This window comes from Eurosta solidaginis, chromosome 3 (assembly GCF_040869045.1).
Source record: "Eurosta solidaginis isolate ZX-2024a chromosome 3, ASM4086904v1, whole genome shotgun sequence".
Taxonomy (NCBI): domain Eukaryota; kingdom Metazoa; phylum Arthropoda; class Insecta; order Diptera; family Tephritidae; genus Eurosta; species Eurosta solidaginis.
In genome coordinates, this window is record NC_090321.1 from 1,473,042 (window position 1) to 1,494,285 (window position 21,244).

The 21,244-nt window shown below is 39.2% G+C and overlaps 2 protein-coding genes across 16 annotated transcripts in view; one reads left to right on the forward strand and one right to left on the reverse strand.

Moving 5' to 3' along the window:
* Window positions 1–4,079: 4,079 nt before the first annotated feature.
* On the reverse strand, window positions 4,080–5,497 carry Snap29 (Synaptosomal-associated protein 29kDa). Its single transcript, XM_067777258.1, has 2 exons — window positions 4,928–5,497; window positions 4,080–4,862 (listed from the first exon to the last, which is right to left on the reverse strand). Exons 1-2 carry the CDS (start codon window positions 5,190–5,192, stop codon window positions 4,228–4,230), a joined length of 900 nt encoding a protein of 299 aa, XP_067633359.1. The 5' UTR covers window positions 5,193–5,497; the 3' UTR covers window positions 4,080–4,227.
* Window positions 5,498–9,979: 4,482 nt separating this feature from the next.
* The window catches only part of RN-tre (Related to the N terminus of tre oncogene), a 97,872-nt gene continuing 86,607 nt past the window's right edge, over window positions 9,980–21,244 (forward strand). For 12 of the 15 annotated variants that reach the window (XR_010950447.1, XR_010950444.1, XR_010950443.1 and 9 more), the window contains exon 1: window positions 9,980–11,307. Coding sequence is in view for 2 of the 15 variants with exons in the window: in XM_067770240.1 (XP_067626341.1) it covers window positions 10,823–11,307 (485 nt within the window). In the remaining 13 variants the exon portion in view is untranslated. The remainder of the gene's footprint in view (window positions 11,308–21,244) is intronic. The other 3 variants (XR_010950442.1, XR_010950448.1, XR_010950449.1) reach the window with 3 other exon arrangements.

A 21,244-nucleotide genomic window follows, 5' to 3' on the forward strand; every position in this document is an offset into this window, starting at 1 on the left:
GCCCAAGGACGCCCAGTCCCAAGGCCACAACAGCAATTGCGTCCTGGCCTTCCACAACCTAGGCGTAGTCACCCCTCACTTACCCCTAGAGTGGCGGCGTCACCCCTCATGCACTTCAGAATTCTGCAGTTCAACTGTAATGGACTAACTGGGAGGATTACGGAGATAGTCGATTTCATGAAGCGGCACAACATCCGCATTGCTGCGCTTCAAGAGACTAAACTCACAGCAAGATCTGCATTGCAGACCTGCTCTGGTTATAATGTCCACAGGAAAGACCGCGAGAGCGGAAATGGAGGCGGCCTCGCGTTTATTATACACCACTCTGTGCAATATCATATATTTGATCCTGGCATCGACCGCAGTGACAATGTCTTAGAACGTCAAGGCCTATCTGTCCGGTCAGGCGATGCAAATCTAGAAATCATCAACATCTACATCCCTCCTGTCACCTGTTGCCCCAGTGGATACCGCCCTAATATCGAGGCCTTACTCACTGGCAACAATCGCATTATCTTAGGCGATTTCAATGCCCATCACGACCTATGGCATTCAAACTTGCGGGCGGACAGTAGGGGTGAGATGTTGGCGGATCAAATAGACGAAACGACGTTCTGCACAATAAACGGAGACGCCCCCACACGTATGGTAGGAAGCTGTCATAGCTCGCCAGATATCTCAATCGTGAGCGCAGAACTCGTAAACTGCGTCAACTGGCAGCCGATGGTAACATTGGCATCCGACCACCTGCCCATACTTATTTCGTTCGAGCGTACTGCCGACTTCATCGTCACCGAAAAACGCACTTTCATAAACTTCAAAAAAGGAAAGTGGGAAGAATATAAATCTGCAACAGACAGCAGCTTTGCTGCCCTCCCTATCCCGACTGATGCCCGCCAAGGGGAGCGTGCCTTCCGTAAGGTCATTGAATCCGCCTCGGCACATTTCATTCCCGCCGGGAGAATTCCCGAAATCCGGCCCCACTTCCCGGCGGAGGCCGCGAGCTTAGCGAGGGAACGCGACCTTATAAGACAGCTTGATCCAGGCGACCCCCAAATAAGGGATATAAACCAACGCATCAGATTGCTTGTGGACGAACACAAGCGGGCGAAATGGGAAGAGCACCTAAGAGGTTGTAACCTCTCTACCGGTGTAGGTAAACTTTGGTCCACCGTAAAGTCCCTATCGAATCCGACTAAGCACAAAGACAAAGTTTCCATCGCCTTTGGCGATAAGGTGCTGTCGGATGCGAAAAAATGCGCGAGCGCTTTCTGCCGACAATATATAATGCATCCTACGGTCGACAAAGATAGACGGAGAGCCAATAGACACGCACATAAACACAAACTCAGCGCGTCACCAATTACCATCACCGCTAGAGAGGTTGAGGACGCCATTGGTCGCGCTAAACCATCCAAAGCAGTGGGCCCAGACGGCATAGCCTTGCCGATGCTTAAAAACCTAGGGAAAGAGGGTTTCAAATACTTAGCGCATGTCTTCAACCTGTCTCTTTCCACCTTTGTCATACCCGAGAAATGGAAAATGGCCAAGGTGGTCCCGCTACTAAAGCCTGGGAAACCAGCTAACGTAGGTGAGTCATATCTTCCGATATCTCTCCTATCGCCAGTGGCAAAGACGCTTGAAGCCATTTTGCTCCCTTATTTCCAAGCACATTTGCAGCTAGCCCCTCATCAGCATGGCTTCAGAAAACTCCATAGCACTACCTCCGCGCTAAATGTCATTAGCACCCAGATAAATTGCGGTTTGAATCAATATCCCCACCATAGAACAGTACTCGTAGCGTTAGACCTATCAAAAGCTTTTGATACGGTCAACCATGGCTCGTTACTGCAAGACCTGGAAGGGTCCACCCTTCCCCCATGTCTTAAAAGGTGGACCGCAAATTATCTGGGTGGTCGGCAGGCATCGGTGCAATTCAGAAACGAAACATCAAAACAAAGGAGAATTAAACAAGGGGTGCCACAGGGTGGTGTCCTATCCCCGCTTTTGTTTAATTTCTACATATCTAAGCTACCTTCACCACCGGAAGGAGTCACAATCGTTTCCTACGCCGATGACTGCACAATAATGGCCACAGGCCCAGGCCCAAAGATCGATGAGCTATGCAATAAAATAAACGGCTATCTCCCTGATCTCTCCAGTTTTTTCGCCTCGCGAAACCTGGCATTGTCACCGACTAAATCTTCCGCGACCTTATTTACAACATGGACGCCCCAAATGTCGATCATATTGAACATCCACGTCGATGGCACTACGCTACCGACTGTCCTACACCCCAAAATCTTGGGTGTGACGTTTGATCAGGATCTACATTTTGGTGCGCACGCAACCGCAATTGTTCCAAGAATTCAGAGCCGTAATAAAATCCTCAAATCCCTTGCTGGCAGTACCTGGGGAAAAGATAAAGAAACGCTCTTGACCACATACAAAGCAATTAGCCAGCCGATTACGTGCTACGCGTCACCCATATGGTCGCCAAGCCTAAAAACCACCCACTGGAAGAAACTACAGGCCTGCCAAAATACAGCTCTCAGAATCGCCACGGGCTGTCTTCTTATGTCCCCAGAACACCACCTGCATAATGAGGCGAGAATACTCCCCATCAGGGAGAGAAATGAGATGCTGACTAAACAGTTTCTGTCAGGGATGCACCTTAACGTTAAGCTAATCGTTTATCAAAAAATTTCCACCGTTTCCGGTGAAACACTTCGAAATATTATCGATAAAGAAATTATCAAAATAAATTGTATCTCGTTTTTAACTGAAACGAAAAGGTTTCGTTAACGTTAAAAACGTTAACAAAAACGTGATACTTTATGTTTGAATTGTGCTGGCAATGCTATAGCAATGGTGAAGCCGTAAGGTGGCAACAACGAGCGCACATACACACACAAACTCTATGTAATTTGTTTGTGTAATTCGTTGGTGGTAATGTCAAAAATACTTTGAGAAATGTTCGTACTGTCAAAATTCATGAGAAAAGTTGCAATCAGCTTGGCTAATGCTTTCACCTTTAATGACTCCGCCATCAATCAGCTTTGCCAGCATAGTTTGAAATTAATAATCAACATAAACGATTTGATTTCGTTTTGATATGGCAGAAAACGAAACGAAATCATTTCGTTAATTTGACGATCTTAATGTTAATAAACGAAACGAAATGACTTCGTTTCGTTTATTAACGTTGATTATCGTAACGAAATGATATCGTTTCGTTGGTTAAGCATGCCTGGTTTCTGTTGAATACCCAGAAACCTGGGCATCCCAACAGACATCTGATTGACGAACCAGCACCGCCTAGGGGCCTAAGGAGTCATCTCCGTAAGCATTTTGAGGAAATACGGCACCTGAGAACCCAGCCGTATGAAGCGGAAAAACACAAGCAGGTCCTTGGTGAACTCCATAGACAGGCGTCGGACCTTTATGTCGGGAATTGCCCGGTGAATCCAGTACTTGAAGAAAAATATCCAGAACTCGCAGAAGAGGAACGCATACTCCCCAGGGAAACGCGTGTCACTCTTGCTCAACTTCGTTCTGGATACTGTAACAGGTTAAACTCTTACCTATCCAGAATCAACCCCGACATACAAAATGTATGCCCTGCTTGCAATGTGTCCCCACATGACACCAACCATCTATTTAATTGTAATGTGGAACCAACGCCTCTAAAACCCCTTTCCTTATGGTCCACCTCTGTTGAAACGGCAAGTTTCCTTGGACTCCCGTTAGAGGATATTGATGACAATTTGTGATCGGTCGCGGCTATTAGGTGGGGCGAGCATCGCTACAACAACAACAACAACAGGGGCGAATCACGTTTCACTAACAGACGAGGCTCTGGCGACCCCAAGCTCCTCATGGAACTTGGGGTGGGGAGGGAGGGATGGCCTGAAGGTTCAATGTGGCCATATAAATCGTTCCCGAGATGGTCGGGCCAGCACCTTAATGGTGCTGTGTTACCGGAGCGTTTCGGATCTGTATCCGACAAAGGACCATCACATCGATAACACTCCCCAAAGCCTTCGAGGAGTAACCTAATCGCTACAACAACAACAACATTATTTTAACCGAACCGGCGCTGCAGTAATTTTTGAACCGGTTTCCAGCTTGATATAATAATAAAAATAATAATGCATACGAAATTTAGAATTACAAGCCAAAAATTAACATGTTGTAAAATGTTCTACCACTCTTAATTTCTATCTTTTACTTTTTACCCAGTAGTTTATTAATTTCCTTGTTTTGCTTATTCATTTTCAGATCGACATCTTCAATCTTATAATTCATATTGTCCAATAATTCATTTTGCGATTCAATTTCACTGCCCAAATCGGTGGCCAGAAATTTTAAGCGTGATAAATTATCGCACATTTCCTCCAAATTTGATTCCAATTGTGTTTCAAAGGGGTTATTACGTCGCTGTTCATACAGCTGTTCGCGTTGTTTAAATGCAGTCGAATCGTCTCGTAAACGACTTATAGGGTGATTATCATAAAAATCTGTTGGCGATCTGGCAATTGGTGTTGTACTAGTACTGTCGCCTGTGGCGGCATAACCACCACTGGCACCCATTTCTGATGGATCCATTGAGCGTGTCCCGGTGCCGCCCGCATGTGCACTGGATGTACGTGCTGGCGGTGTCGGTGGTACCTCACGATTTCCAGCTAAATAGTTTTTTAAGCCACCAAAAACGCTTTTCAAACTATTTAAATGCCGTTGACTAAAACGCAAAGTTGAATTGATTTCATCTAGTTGTCTCGACGTCTTCACTAATTGTTCGCGTTGTTTAGCCAACTCGTACGCGGTTGCTTTACCAACCTCCTCGGTTTCGTATAGCAAACCTATGTTAAAAGAAAACAGCATTTAAGTTTTTTCCAAAAAACCAGTTTTTATCGTAAACTCATACTCAAGCTTCGCTGTGTCGAATCCAAAGAGCGTCCCTCAATCTCCCTACGGCGTTCTGCGTATGTTTGCTGTGGCTCATCAAATGGATTTGTGCTACGCCCACCCATGGCAGACCCACCACAATATCTTCCATATTCACTACCATATGAAGATAATGGACTTTGTCCCCTTGAATTATTCAAAAATATATCATCATCTATATCTTCGAGCTTAACATCGTTTATATCATAATGATTGTCCACTGGCTTCAAATACTTATCCGCCATAACTTCCTGGTACGTGCTGTTATCTCTCGCTTTCGTAGCTGCTTTGTTTCACGAACCAATTTCCTTGATTTGCTTTCGATTGCGCTCGTGTGGCTTTCTAAGTATTGTTCTACTTTAAAACCTTGTTATCAAGATTTGTATATTATTTTTATAAATGAATGCACCGCAATAAGCTGATTGCAATCAAAAACTTAAAGGGTTTTTTTTTTGTGGACACTGCAAATTTTCTCATTATACACTATACTCCCCTTCTATGTTCGACCAATGAAAACAAAAAAATTACACAGCTGATGAGCGGACGTCGTGTGAAATGCATGGTTCAATAGTTGAACCAATGAGTTGAAACACCCTACAAGAAACGCTGATAGTTTTACTAAACACTCACACTTGTAATTGACAATGCTGATCCTGCGATGATGTAAACATTGATACTCAAATTTATGTGTGTTCCTTTGTTCGCTCACGCATGTCCGCATGTTCCCAACGACAGCCTATAATCATGAAAAAGGACTCAACCTGGGAAAGCTTCGGACACCTGGTACAGAACAAAAGAACATACAGCAGATACCATTATCCATGTGAGACAGATACATAATTCTCAACGGAATTTTATGTATGCGAGAACAGTTTATCCGATTTAATCATGTTGTCACTACTGACTGTCATATGACAATCAAATGATTATCACGGTTGTTTTGTTTTTTTTTAAATTCAGCCATTTCCAACCGACGAAAACCATATAAAAAATAAGTTTAAAAAATGAAAAAGAGAGCATTTCAAAGCTCCATGCTAAAAGAAAAAAAATCGAAAATGATATTAAAAAATACCAAAAGCTGTCGGAATGTATGGGGTGCACACAAAAAATTGATACGCGAAAAATAATAGTGGTTAGTGGGGATTCATTTTTAAATGTGTTTCCGCATGAGGAAAGAGCTCTTCTGTTGTTTTGTTATTTTCTGAATTTAAATTGAACATTCTGAACTCGAATTCTTATAAAATTATTTATTTTAATAAAAAACACGTATGGTTTTATCACGTACAAAATTAAAAACGTAATGAAATAAAGTAAATAAAAAGCAAAAATCATTGTTTCATTTTTGGCGGAATATAAAAATGGTCATTTATGTTAGTATAACAGTCAAACCTGATATCCACAGTAAACTATCATTTATGACACTTTTTGATAGTTACAGTGTCATCACTGATCTAGGAAAAGGAATGAGAGTGAGCAGTACGGCTATATACTTAATCAGTAGGCCATGTTGGTGTATAAGAAGGAGACAAAAACTCACACGTACACAGTTGTTTACATCACATTTGCGCAAGTCCCCTTAAGTTCGTGATAGAAATTTTGTATGAGGCGCTGATCGTTAGGTTGACATTGCTGACAATCAGATGATAGTCATATGATAGGCAGTATTCTTGTAGGGTAGTGACAAAATATTCTTTGCATGTATTCTTATGGAGCCATGCACATCTAGCGACTGTCGTACGACACGACCATGTTGACCAACTCGGCAGAAATGCCGCGAATATCTTGTCGGAACGTGTCGCTACATGTCGCGTCGTATAATGTGTATGAACCTTTGAGTTAACCAAAATCTTAAGTTTACTTTTTGTTTAGCTTTACATCCCACATCCTGTTTGTTGTAAGATGAAGGTGCGGTAACATACATATGTATTCAACATTTTCTAAGCGAAAATACTGAAGAAATGGCGCATTTATATGGAACTTTGCCCAAGTTACATAGAAAAGACAAAAGTTAAAGGTATGGCCACGCGTATATCTTGCTACACAATGTTAGTTGAATGTAAAACGAGGAAAAGTTGACATATTCTCAAAGGCCGGGCAATGACATTTTTCATATAGATGCGTTTAATACAAGCTTATGCATTCTAGTAACATCGCGACAATCAACCAAGATGATGCGTTTATAAATATGAAGGAACTTCTTATTGGCAATTGAAGTTTATTTCGCCTTGCCCATTCACATACAAAAAACCGCGAAGCACTGTTATAAAAATTCTCCCTATATAACAAAAATACTTGCTAACATATTTTGTGTCGTATTCATTTGTTATATTGCTGTTTTTAATTGCGAAAAATGTTAGAAAAGTTAACAACGAGTGGGAAAAATAATTTCACTTGCAATGCGTGCCAACCATTGTTTACTATATAGTTTGGCAGCTTAAGTAGAGGTTATGTTGCGAATAGAGTGGAAGGCAGTGGACTAGGCAGTCGAATGTCATATAATGAAGGAATGGTGTTCGGAGATTTTTCGAAGTTAAAAAAAAAAAATGATAAAAGCTTTAATATAAATAAAACTATTGTTTTAGTAACAACAAAAACGCCATATATATTCTGTATACATAAATATGTAAGGATTACCTCACTTTAAAATTTGAATTAAATAATATAAAGTTTTGTTTTGAAACTGAGTCGAGAACTGTGCGTGTGAATGTGCGAATTTTCACCGATCAGCTGTTAGTTGCGCTACTTGGTAAAATTTACAATGGTGCCAACACCCTTAAGTTAAGCAAATGTCAAATTCTTGTTCATTGTTTACTATATAGTTTGGCAGCTTAAGTAGAGGTTATGTTGCGAATAGAGTGGAAGGCAGTGGACTAGGCAGTCGAATGTCATATACAGCCCAATTCTAAACGAAAATTCCGTGCGAGTTTTTTCCCTTCTCCCATTCCTTGTATTCTAAATAAAAATTCCTTGTGAGTTTTTTCACTTCTCCCTTTCCTCCTATTCTGAACAATGTTCGAAAAAGAGGAAACCGGTTATGGGAGAAAAGTAGGTATTATGAATGTGAGGGAGAGGGAGATTTCTTTGCCATTTCATAGGAGTTTTTTCACTAGTTAAATTAAAGGGAATGCATCAAAATAGTTAAAGGAAATTCGTTCTTTTAAGAAAGAACACTTATTTGTATAAATTTGTGCTAAAATATATATTTACATTCTACTACAATATTCTCACTGTTATTACAACAACAACAACAACAACAACAAAGTATATCACAAGCAACGGAAAGCTCTTTGTATATTTGATGCAGCCATCAAGAAATTGCGCAAGGTTTTTTTAAGAAGGCTTAATTAGATTTTGGCATATGGCGAACTCAACTCGACGTGGCCGCCAGAAAATTGCTTTGCAGAATGAAAGCAGGCAACTCCGGCGGATTTGTGTTATCCCGCCATCTTCTTATTATGCTCCTCTGATGTTGCTGTGGCACCAATTCATTACTCATTTCAGTGAATACCACATGAAATGCAATAATGTGCATTGTTTATACCTTATATCTTAATTTCAAACAAATTCGCAACAATAATTAAACTTTTCACTTTTTTAAACAAAATAAGAAATGCGCAACGAAATTTCAATTGACAAAACAGCTGACTTCGAAAATTCGAAATTCCTATTCCCCAATTTTTCTTCTCCCTAGGAGAAAAGAATTGGAGGAATTTTTCCGCGGGATTAAAAAAATCCGCGAGAACAAAATTACGCGAGAATATTTAGAATTGGTCTGATAATGAAGGAATGGTGTTCGGAGATTTTTCAAAGTTAAAAAAAAAAAATTATAAAAGCTTTAATATAAATAAAACTATTGTTTTAATAACAACAAAAACGCCATATATATTCTGTATACATAAATTTGTAAGGATTATCTCACTTTAAAATTTGAATTAAATAATCTAAAGTTTTTTTTTGAAACTGAGTCGAGAACTGTGCGTGTGAATGTGCGAATTTTCACCGATCAGCTGTTAGTTGCGCTACTTGGTAAAATTTACAATGTTCTTGTTGTTGTGGTAGCGATAAGGACACTCCCCGAAGCCCTTGCGGAGTGTCATCGATGTTGATGGTCCTTTGCCGGATACAGATCCGGTACCACGCCCGACCATCTCGGGAATTATGACGACCTGCGGCCTTCTACGCCATACCGCCCTCCCACCACCTACAATCATGAGGAGGTCGGGGTCGCCAGAGCCTCGGTTGTTAATGAAACAGGATTCGCCACGGATAGGTGAGCTTAACAATTGGGTAATTGTGCAGTTTAGGGGCCCCACCCTAAAATTGAGCCTTTTTTTTTGAGAGACGTATCAAAAGACGCGTATTCACGTCTAGATCAAGAATCCGAAAACAGAAGTTTATTTTTTTTTACCCGTTCAAAAGATATTAAAGAAAAACCGAAAAAAGACCCGCTGGTACTTCCGAAACCGGGGGTGGGATCTATAGTGTTTTTGCGCAGAACACCTTTCTGCGTTGGCGGCCTTCGGCCGCGCTTATAAAAAATAACCCTGGGCTACGCCATGCCAAGTCCGGGTGTGTGGTATAACCGTGGCTACCGCCACGGTGATGCACAACAGACAGAGATAAAATTTTTCGACTTCGGATTATTGTTCTCGAGATTAATACGCGTCTTTTGATACCTCACTCGAAAATCTTGGCCCAACTTTAGGGTGGGGCCCCTAAACTGCACACTACCGACAATTGGGTTGGAGAAACTATACCGCGGGTATATTCTAACCCCCTACCCCGCTGGGGTTCAAATTTGTCTTCTTATGCTTTGCTTGCTTCAAAATTTGCGAGTTGGCTACTTTTCCATATCAGATGGTGCCCGTGTCGCTCAATCTACCGTTCTCCATAAAAACACGTGCCATCTACTCACAACTCATAGAATGTTTCTATATGAAAAACTGCTTATGTGTCGTGGCTTTAACAGAAGCTCTTTTTCCTTTTCGACTACACTGTCATTCGTTAATTTAATTGTCAAACTATCAGAAATTCTATTCCGATTTTCGCTAGGATCAGTGTTCGTAGGGGAAGTGGTGAAAATTTGTTAGTTTTTGAAGATTGTTTGTAAAAGCCTGAAATTATTATTTCAAAAATTATTTACAAATTTATTAGCAAAACGGTGTGGGGCATAGAACCCAGTTGGAAGCCACGTTTTGGGCTACACTTAAGCACAAAGATCGATTGGCGAGGAGAAATTTTGATGACGGCGTGTGTGTGTCAGTTTACGAATAAAACTGGAAAAATTAAAAAGCTAAGCGTCGAAGTTGTTGCGATAAGTAAAAATAGTTAGGGAGATACGATTTATAAAAGTATTAGGTTTAAAGTTATAATAATGATGCCATAAATGTATATACTATATAAGACGCGTAAAATATGATGGTAAATGTGTGTTGTTGATGGTTATATGATTGCTGAACTTGGTCTGATTTGAAAACAAATGGAGCGTTAGCTTACTTTATTGATGCACCCCGTCATATTACTAAAGGTATTCACACATGTGTTTCTGCTTGGACAGACAAACGTGTCACGAATCACCGAGCAGTGCCCATTTGTACTGCGTAAGTAAATAGGCCGATTGGATAATATACTGGATTCAGCATCTTCATGCATTAATTCGGCAATCCATACAACAATGTTAATTACGCCCAATGTTCATTTTATGCATTTTCCTTCAGATTATACGCATATTTAACAAGTCTTCAAGTTCGGAGTTGGTAAACGCCTATCGTGTCACTTCCACTACCCGCAGATGCACTTCTGTCTGCATAGAACAAGCCAAAGTCAACAAATCACAAAAAATAAACAAAATAAAGAGTAGCAAAAAATTGCCAAGATGCATTCAACTATACATAGCAATAGCATCACTATCATTACCAACAACAGCAATAACACATATAATAATAACAATAGCACCAATATCAATATCATTACTAACACGATGAACAACATTGTGAATAATACGACAAATAACTTGCCGCCCTCAATCGTACCCGCCGTCGACATAAATAATACAGCATGTACAACAACATCCTCAAAAACAACGATAACGCACTTAAATACAAGCAGTAACTCAAGTGTGCTAATGTCTACTGGAGAAGTTGCAGCGGCAGCAGCTGAAGGGGATGCGCGAACTCATATAAGCGAAAATATGAATAGCAAAAGTACAACCGCAGTATTGGATGAACAAGTGGCGTTGCTGCAACGTGCTGCCGATGAACGTGAAGCTATTTTCAATCGTTATTCACTTGGGTTAGATCCTAAGAATGTGGTGGACCCTTGGGAAAACCCAACCTTTGAAATTTATCATATTACAGACAAGTGAGTAATCACCGCAAAATAAATTAGATAGTATTAGTAGGACATAAAGTACATTTTATGGTGAACAAATAAATATTCAAAATTTATATTTTGTGGGAAACGCCAAAAAAGTTTCTTAACGTTGACACTCTTAATACACGTCTAAAAATATCGGGAGAGATGTCAAAAGGCGTGCTTTGGACCCAGGACTACGAGCCCCAAAGTGGAAATTTTAATTTCTGTCAAGAGATATTTGCAAAAGAAATTTAAAATTTTCATGTGGTTGTTGTAATTAATAGGACTATTAAAATTATACGAATAGTTCGAATTGTAAAGACTGTAAAAGTACATTTGGATGGTAATCGATTTAATTTAATCTCAATACGATGCGTTGCGTCTTTTTCAAAGTGTAGACAGGATATATCTTATGTTAGCTGCTGTTCTTAAAACATATATGGCATTCCGAGTGCAACTATCAGCGAGTGTGGATGGTTTAAATCAAATTTTAAAGTGAAACTTGTCTGTAAATTGTGAAGTACAGTTTTTTGGCACACAAAAGTGATCAAATTTTTTGTTTTTGTAGTCGCAAATGCTTTATGTGTTTTAAATTGTAAAAAAATTCCATTAAACTTTGCCAAGCATATTAAAACTCCTGGGTAAGTGAAGTGGCTAAATTGTAAATTTTTAAAAAAGATTAAAAAGTTTCAACCCTGAAGTGCAGCTCCAAAGCTCATCCTGGGTAAATTTAAAGATAGTGTCCGTTGCGATACGAAAAAGAAACACCAAACTGGCATCTTCATCGTCTTGAGGTAAAGATGGTGAACGTGGGCCTACAAAAAAGTCTAAAATTTTAAACGATGAAAATTTCACGGGATTCTTTGAAATGTCGAATAACGGCATCGTCAGAATAAAGAAAAAAATGTAGGTAACGGGGATTCTGTTGCGTCTTCTCAGACTCCGTTAAGCCGAAGTCATTGGTGCCGTATGTCGTATCGCTGTATCCGTATCCCTAACGTAATCAGCTGTTTATCGTTACGACGGTAAAGCTGGAGACATTGGTGCTTTATCGGTAACCTTTTAACAGCTGATTCGACCAAACTTATGAAAATCAATGCAATCGATTATTTGTGCCGCTAAGGTCGTAACCGTATCGTAGCCAACCAATTGGGTTTTGGTTTACCGTCGTAACGATAAACAGCTGATTACGTTAGGGATACGGATACAGCGATACGACATACGGCACCAATGACTCCGGCTTAAACCAAAACCCAATTGGTGGGCTACGATACGGTTACGACCTTAGCGGCACCAATAATCGATTGCATTGATTCTCATAAGGTTGGTCGAATCAGCTGCTAAAAGGTTACCAATGTCTCCAGCTTTAGCCATAGGAACAAAGACAAACGAAACATTAACACAAAAAACAACGGACATAACAAATGACAAAACTACTGCAGAAAGCAGTGTTGCCAACACACAACGCACAGTGATGTACCCCGGAAAACAATAACCATGACTCAATAAAAATTTTATATCCCAGATTTACTGGTGAAATTTTTGTATTGGTAGATACATAGCTCCCAATGCCTTAGCTTAAATAATGAAAAATTTACAACTGGGCTTACTTTATGTAGCCAAATAAAAGACTTATTTTCGTGACATTGATCATGTTAAGGCCTTAGGAAGAACGCTCTATAAAGTAATTTTAAAAATACCTATTCGGCAAAATCTTTCATAATGGACGAACGCCTAGCCAAAAGAGGATTAACGCAATTTGTTCCTAGAACAGCCTTAGAAATATATGGGGTAGTTAGAGGTGTTCCCACATGCTACTCGGAACAAGATATTTAAAAGAAGCTGAGTCTAGTGTACCAATAGCGTCTGTACGCAGATTTATCGAATAACGGCATCGTCAGAATAAAGGAAAAAAATGTAGGTAACGGGGATTCTGTTGCGTCTTCTCAGTTAGCCATAGGAACAAAGACAAAATTAACACAAAAAACATGTTTGTGCTTCAAGCATTATTTTGTGGTTTGCGTCTAAGCTAATGCCAAAACAAGAATGCTGTTAAATTCCTCTGCCACGCACCAGAATTCTGTTAAATTCCTCTGCCATGCACCAGAATTCTTTTAAATTCCTCTGCCACGCACCAGAATTCTGTTAAATTCCTCTGCCAAACACAAGAATTCTGTTATTCCCCTGGAAAGCACAATTCTGTTATTCCTCTGGAAAACCATACAAGTTTGAATGGCACTGTAAACCAGAAAAATCAAATTGCAAATCTGTTAAATTCCTCTGCCACGCACCAGAATTCTGTTAAATTCCTCTGCCATGCACCAGAATTCTTTTAAATTCCTCTGCCACGCACCAGAATTCTGTTAAATTCCTCTGCCAAACACAAGAATTCTGTTATTCCCCAATGAATGTTATCAATACTAGAAAATTAATAGAACCGAGATAAGAATCCGATAATGAAAGCTTTTTTTATTTATTTCATATTTCTTTGGCAACGCATTAGTACAATGCAATATTGTATAGTACAACAAAAGTAATAATTACATAAAGATCATTTAAAAATATACTATATAAAGCGAAAAACATATACAAAAGAAAAAAATAAAAAAATAAAACAATTTCGTATTTATTCACTGTTGAATAAAGATAAAAATTTACCACATTGTAACGATTTTACTTGCAATTCCCCTTATTTGCAATCTTCTGCTGAGTTCGAATCACTAAACTGATGAATAAATAACTCCAATACTTAATAATGCCAAATGGCCTTTATTAAAGTTATTCACAATAACACTCAAACTTTGCAACCAAACTGCAAACTGATTGCTGATTGATAGCTCAAATGAAACTCCTCTTCGCCTCTACTGTCTCGCCTTTTATACTTTTTGATTTCTCATTGCATACTTGGTTGCGTCATAATAATCTGAGCTGCGTTAGAGCTGCCACCCAGTTTCTTCGAGCATTATTTTTGGCCCGTTTTTTCGAACACCATGGATCAAGTCAATGGTAAGCGTCGTCGTGGTGACGACCTTAATAACGAGGTTGATAGCGCCAAAAAGGTGCAACGGATCAGCGGCTTCTCTCCTAGTTTAATGCAAAGCATGGATCAGCGATTTGCTAGGTTCAACGATCTGATTGCTAAGCAAATTTTGGACTCGGAAAAAAGGCTCATTGAATTCGTATGCAAAAAACTAGAAGACAAATTTGTGGTGCTGAAGAAAGGGTCAGTGAGCTTAATGCAAGAGTTACTCAGCTGGAGAGCGTGTTCGAGCGCGTTGGTTATCTCGAAGAGGAAGTAAAAACACTCAAAAACAATGCGTCAAAGCAAGAGAGCCATATTGCCGCAAGTGAAGTCCGTGTATACGGAATTCCCTTTAAGGAAGGACAAAACTTAACAAGTGTCTTTCATCACCTCTGTTCCACTCTTAGATTGCAACCAATTCCTATAATGAGCATTTTTCGGCTACGGAAACTAGACAACAGCGTGACAGATCCGGCCGTAATAATCAAATTTCAGTCGCCGACAGACAGAAACAAATTGCTAAAAAGTATAGGCACCTTTAGGCGCCAAAACAATCCAAACAAGGTCTGCAATTAGTTCATGTGGGCATAAATTCAAATGCTCCGATTTATGTAAATGCTTCGCTGTCCAGGCAAAACTATGCCATCTTCAAGGCAGCGATCCGTCTAAAGAAGAAAAGGAAGGTAGTAGCGGTTTTTTCTAAGAAGGGTCTGGTACATATCAGACGAACAGCCAACGCCAGCCCTGAAGCAATACATAGCTTGGATTTTCTAGAGCGTCTTGAGAATACCGGCGAAGAAAGCGCGAGTTCCTTTCGAGTTGATGATGCGCCAACGAATAATGATCAATAAATTAATTTCTATGTATGGTATATTACTTAAGTTCTTGAGTCTCTTCGTTTCCGTCTTTATCTCTCCCTATCATACTTGTAAACAATCATTTATGTTGTCTTTATTGTTACGCATCGCAGAGCATTGTTTATATCCCATATATAGTGATGGTCCTGGACTATAGGTTGTCTAGTTCCAAAGACTGCTTACATACACTGTTACGCGTATTCAGCAAACGTACTAAAGGGCTCAAAGTCATCCATCTCAATGCGCAAAGCCTATATAAAAAGCTGGATGAATTGAGATTCATATCTAAGGGTTCTGATATAGATGTTATATGTATTTCCGAGACCTGGTTTTCTTCATGTCACAAAAATGATTTGGTGCAACCAAATGGATATCAACTTTTCAGGGCTGATAGACGTGGTCATGGTGGTGGTGTTGCTATATATGTTAAAAGTAGTTTATCCTGTAAACTTTGCTGCAGTGCTAGTCCAAGTGATTCTGTCGAATATGTGTTCGTAGACGTGTTCTCTGTAAATAATGAAAGGCTTCTTATCGGCTGTGCATACAGACCTAATCGTGGAGTTGACTTCTCTGGCTTTATTGAATTTCTCGAGCCTCTACTTATAAGCTATGATAATATAATCATCGCTGGGGATTTCAACTCCAATCTTCTCGTCGACTCAACTCTAAAGCTAAGTATGGAGTCTCTTGGACTTTTTCCCACCAATTTAACTTCACCTACACACTTTACTGACTCAAATTCTTCTTTACTGGATTTATTTTTTGTGAAGGATCCCCTGAAATTGCTCCACTACGATCAATTGTCGGCATCTTGCTTTTCAAAACACGATCTGATATTTCTTAGTTACAACTTTCAAACGACACACATCCAATGTTCCTTTACGTATCGTGATTTTAGAAGCATAGATTACAGTTCCCTTAATGCAGCGGTGGAGTCGGTCGAATGGAGCTTGATTCGTACGCTGACATCGGTCGATGATCAGGCATCATTCCTACAGAACCATATTATTAGGCTTTTCGACAACCATGTGCCAGTGAAACTCAAGGCTGCTACACACAATAATACCCCTTGGTTTAGTGCCAATCTAAAACACTTAATTCACCAGCGTAACCTTGCTTACTCACGATGGAAAAGATACAAAACCCTGGAGGCTCACAACTGCTTCAAAGCAGCTAGGATCGCTGCAAACAAAGCCATTAGGTCAGCTAAGCAGAGATTTTATAATAACAAGTTTAGTGCTGCTTTGAGTTCGAAGGAAACCTGGAAGTCGATTAAACATATTGGTATCGGAAAATCCAAATGCGATATTTCTGTCCTCCCTCATGTAGACATTAACGAGATAAATATAAATTTTGTAAATCTGCCAATCTCAACTGACAATATATGTATGTGCTGACAATTATTGTATTCGCGCTAATGTTGATTTTGGTCCTCTTAAGTTTGCTAGTGTCGATGATTGTTATGTCGTTCAAGCCATTCTTTCAGTAAAGTCTAATGCTATGGGGTTCGATGGTATATGTCCGAAATTTTTAAAAATAATTCTTCCTAAAATCCTTCCTCACTTAACCTACTTGGTTAACTCTGTGCTGACGTCCTGTGTATTTCCCAAATGTTGGAAAAAAATTAATTTTATTACCAACTTTGACATTTTAGTTGTACAAACAACTAGTCTTAAACCAAACCTAACTGTATGCACTGCATACCTTCCACCCAGCGTAAATACCTCCGCATTCAGCATTGAAATTCAAAGAACTCTAAATTTTCTTGACTCGCTTCCAAATACTCTATTCATTGGAGATTTTAATGCCAGGCATAGCAACTGGGGTGATACATTAAGCTCCAGCAAAGGAAAGCATCTTTTCAATTTGATTCAGGAATCTACTTTCCAAATACTAAACAATGGAGACTACACGTTCCAAAGAGATATCAGATCACCAGGTGGATCTGTACTCGATCCCGCTTTTTCAGATTTCAATGCCCCTTTTAAATGGTCAGTGGATAAAATTAGAATTGGGGGTAGCCACCACTATCCTATAACTATTTACATAAACAACATCAACACAAACACTTCCACCTTTATGTCCAAAAAAAAGTTCCAAAAAAATTAAGTAATCTTGAATGCGAATCAAATTTAGAAATGTTTGAAAACAAATTCAAGGAAGAAATTAAGATTGCTACTGTCACTAAAAGTGATTCAAAAGTACTAAAAAGCTGGTGGGATGACAATACTGAAAAAATTTATAGGTTTCTCAGTGTTGCTTTTAAAAAAGCCAAACGATATCCAAATCCTGAAAACTATCATGCTCTAACAGAAGCGAGGAAACGGTGGAAAAAAGAAATTACAGCGTAATAAAGTCACTCCCTGATTTTACTTTAAATAATTTCCGAGCAGCACTAAATGACATTTTCCTTTCCAACAAAATACCAGATAGCTGGAGAACAATTAAAATTGTTCCAGTCCCTAAAAAGGAAAAAAACCTGAATAATTTCGAAAATTTTAGACCTATCTCATTAATATCTGTCCCACTCAAATTATTAAATACATGCATTAAAGACAGAATATATCTAACTACGTATGCTGAAAGCTTGGTGTTGAACTTAACAGCAATATTAATGTTTATAAATTTAATTTTAAGTCTGGGAGAGAGATCTCTTCTTTCAGAATCTTAGTTCCTGACACATTTTTTGATAGGGTACTCGATTCTACTTTCTGGCCGAAGCACTCTGTGGTGCATTTGTTTACTAGAAAGTCGAACCGTGACCGCGCTACTTTAAATGCATCAAAAAACTTGCCAGACAACACTCCAGAAGTGGTACAAACTTAAATTATGTCTTATCAAACGTAAATAATATCTCACTTAGTATACTTTACCAGAACGTTAGGGGGTTGAATACCAAACTAACGGAAATTTTTCTACGGAGTCATGAGAGTCCTTATGATGTACTCGTTTTTACTGAGACTTGGCTAAAACCAACAGCTTTTAATGCTGAAGTTTTATCGAGTTCGTTTCAAGTGTTTAGAAAAGACCGACAGGCCAGAGTTGGTGGAGGTGTGTTAATTGCCGTTCACACTAGGTTTTCCGCGGAGGAACTACATTTTCCTGACTTTGAGGATGTTGAGCTTCTTTGTGTAAGAGTAAGTGAAAATATAGCTATCTTCACAGATAGTCTAGCGGTTTGTCACATTCTAAAAGACCGTCGAACCAACAACTACATAGCTCAAAATATTTTTCGTACCATTCAAAATCACAATTTCAATCAAGTACACATAATCTGGACACCCAGCATATGGGTATACCAGGAAATGAAAGAGCTGATGCAATTGCCAAGAAAGCAACCGAAGCTGACATCTTCAAAGATGTGAAACTTACTATACAATAGGGTCTTAGACTTATTCGATATGAAATATACGACACTTGGTACAACGAATTTTTGGAATTTTCAAGTGAACATCCAAATTTATATGCAGACATACATAGAATTAGGAAAAATCACTGCTGGTTCAGAAAATTAAAATTTCCGACAACGGAACTGAAGAGACTAAACAGAATCTTGGCAGGTCACACGTATGACAAGTCCTATTTATTTAAAATTGGCGCCAACAGATCCGAAAGATGTAGATGCGGCCAGATTGATGACTACATTCATCAAACTTTTGTATGTAGACTTCTCAGCAACACCCGTGACACCTTCAATCTTTTTAAAAATCATCATAATTTTAAAGATATTCTTTGTGATAACAATTTAGCCAAAATCACTGAGCTCATACATTTTTTCCAAAAAGCCACTTTTAAAGTTTAATTAACTTGACTAGCTCAATGCTTATTAATTTTCATGTAAATAAAATGTTTTGTACCTTATATGTACTATATAATAATGTTTTGTTTATCAAAGATACAACAAAATTTTGTTTGTTTTCCTTTTGTCATCCACAAAGCAAAAACAAATGCACGTCGGTTACACGGTCATTATGACTTCAACATGTCATATGAAATGCGCTCGCTAAGCAAATTTCAATTGACCAAATGTCATTTCGTTTCATTCAACACATTTGTACATACAAAAATTTTTTTGTAAAAAACTACAAAACCTCATACGCGTCGAATATAACCTGGAACCTCAAAATTGGAACGCGCATCCGGAATCAACAATACTACTGGAATCACAACACACTTGGAATACAACCTGACCTATTAGATATTCAATTGATCCCGGCGGCCATAAAATCTTGAACCAAAAAAAAAAAAAAAAAACATATGGTTGAGAGTATATCTTAAGTTAGCTGCAGTTCTAAAGCATATATGGCTGACGGCGGTTGAACGTACTGACTGTGGCAAGGTTGGATTTAGGCCTACCCTACTGGGCACGACTTAGGTAAAGCAGTGTTTACAGCTCGGCCTTCCTGACATTCCGATCGACTCGATCGGGTATCTTTTGGCACTTCCTCGGTGTCACCATTCGCTCTCTCAGTTAGAGGATCCGACAATGCCTACGTAAACCATTCGATTCAACCACACCATTATAAGGTATTTTCGTGACCTGGAAATTTTCTATGTCCTTCAGAACGTATCGATCGTTTGGCAATGTTTTGCTTATTTCATAGGGACCCTTGTACTTGGGATACATTTTTTATTAGTCCTTGCAGTGGTGTCTACATTTTTCATGACTACGTAATCCCCCACCTTGAAAACTTTCGCTGGGACGCTATGTTTTAGAAAATACTTTTGACTATACTCCTGAGACTTTTCAATAGATTGTAATGCTTTTGATCGAATTTTCCCTAAGTCTGGTGGTTCAGTTGCACCGTCCTTTTCTTGTAAGTGTTCTGTCAGTTCATCGATGACTCTACCCCTCTGTTCCACTCCAAACAATAACGTATCCGGTGATTCTTTGGTTGACGAGTGAACAGAATTATTAATAGCATACTCCACCTCAACCAGTTTGCTCATCCAATCCGATTGATCTATTGGTTCGGTAAGTTTCGCCAGCATTGCCTTTAACACTCTGTTCACCCTCTCCATCTGTCCGTTCGCTTGTGGCGGAGCAACTGCAACCTTCACATGCTGCACATTATTATTAATTAGAAACTCTGAAAATTCTTTAGACGTGAAGCATGTTCCCCGATCACTTATGATACGCCGGGGTCGACTATAGCTATCGAAGTAACTTTGCAAAGATGCGCAAACCTCTTTCGTACTTGTGGTTTTTACTGCATATAATTTAGTAAACTTCGTGAAACTGTCTACAACTACTAAAATGTGTTTCTTAACTGTGCGAATTGAGGGAAGTGGTCCAAAGTGGTCTATGTGTACTGTATCGAAAGGAACTTGTGTTCTAGGAATGTTATACAAGTTATGCTCGTTGGATCGGGCCGCCGGTGAGAATACTATGCACTTAACACAATTTCGGATGTAGTTTTTGACCTTTTTTCTAAGCTTTGGAAACCAGTAATTCTTTTTCAACTCATATACTGTCTTGTCAACGCCCATATGCCCAATTTTTTCATGCATTAATCGGATTATGTTGGTTTCCATTTCTATAGGTACATATAGCAGAAGATGGGGTGACTTTGGATCGGATTTAAAAACAAGGCCATCTTTAAGCTCGTAGTGCTGCACTGGGCCATTCTCTAATATTCCCCTTAACGTTTTTATCGTATTATCTCTATTTTGAGTGATCTGTATATTTAAGTCGGTATTATTTACTTCTTCAGAGCTGACTAGATGGCATCGGCTTAAAGCATCGACATGGCCCATTGAACAGCCCCCACGATGCTTTATTTTAAAGTTTTCGAAATGGAACACTCATCTGGCAATACGTTGGTTTATTTGCTTCTTATCCATTGCCTGAGCGATAGCACTGCAAGTGACTATGACAAAGGCAGTTCCCTTTAATTCGGTTTTAAATCTTTCTAGTGAATAAACAATAGCTAAAGTTTCTAACTCAAAGCTGTGTAGTTTTGACTCTGACTCTGAAGCTGTTTTCGAAAAATATGACACGGGATGAAATTTTCCATCCTCTTGTTTTTGCATAAGCACAGCTCCAAATCCTATCTTACTGGTG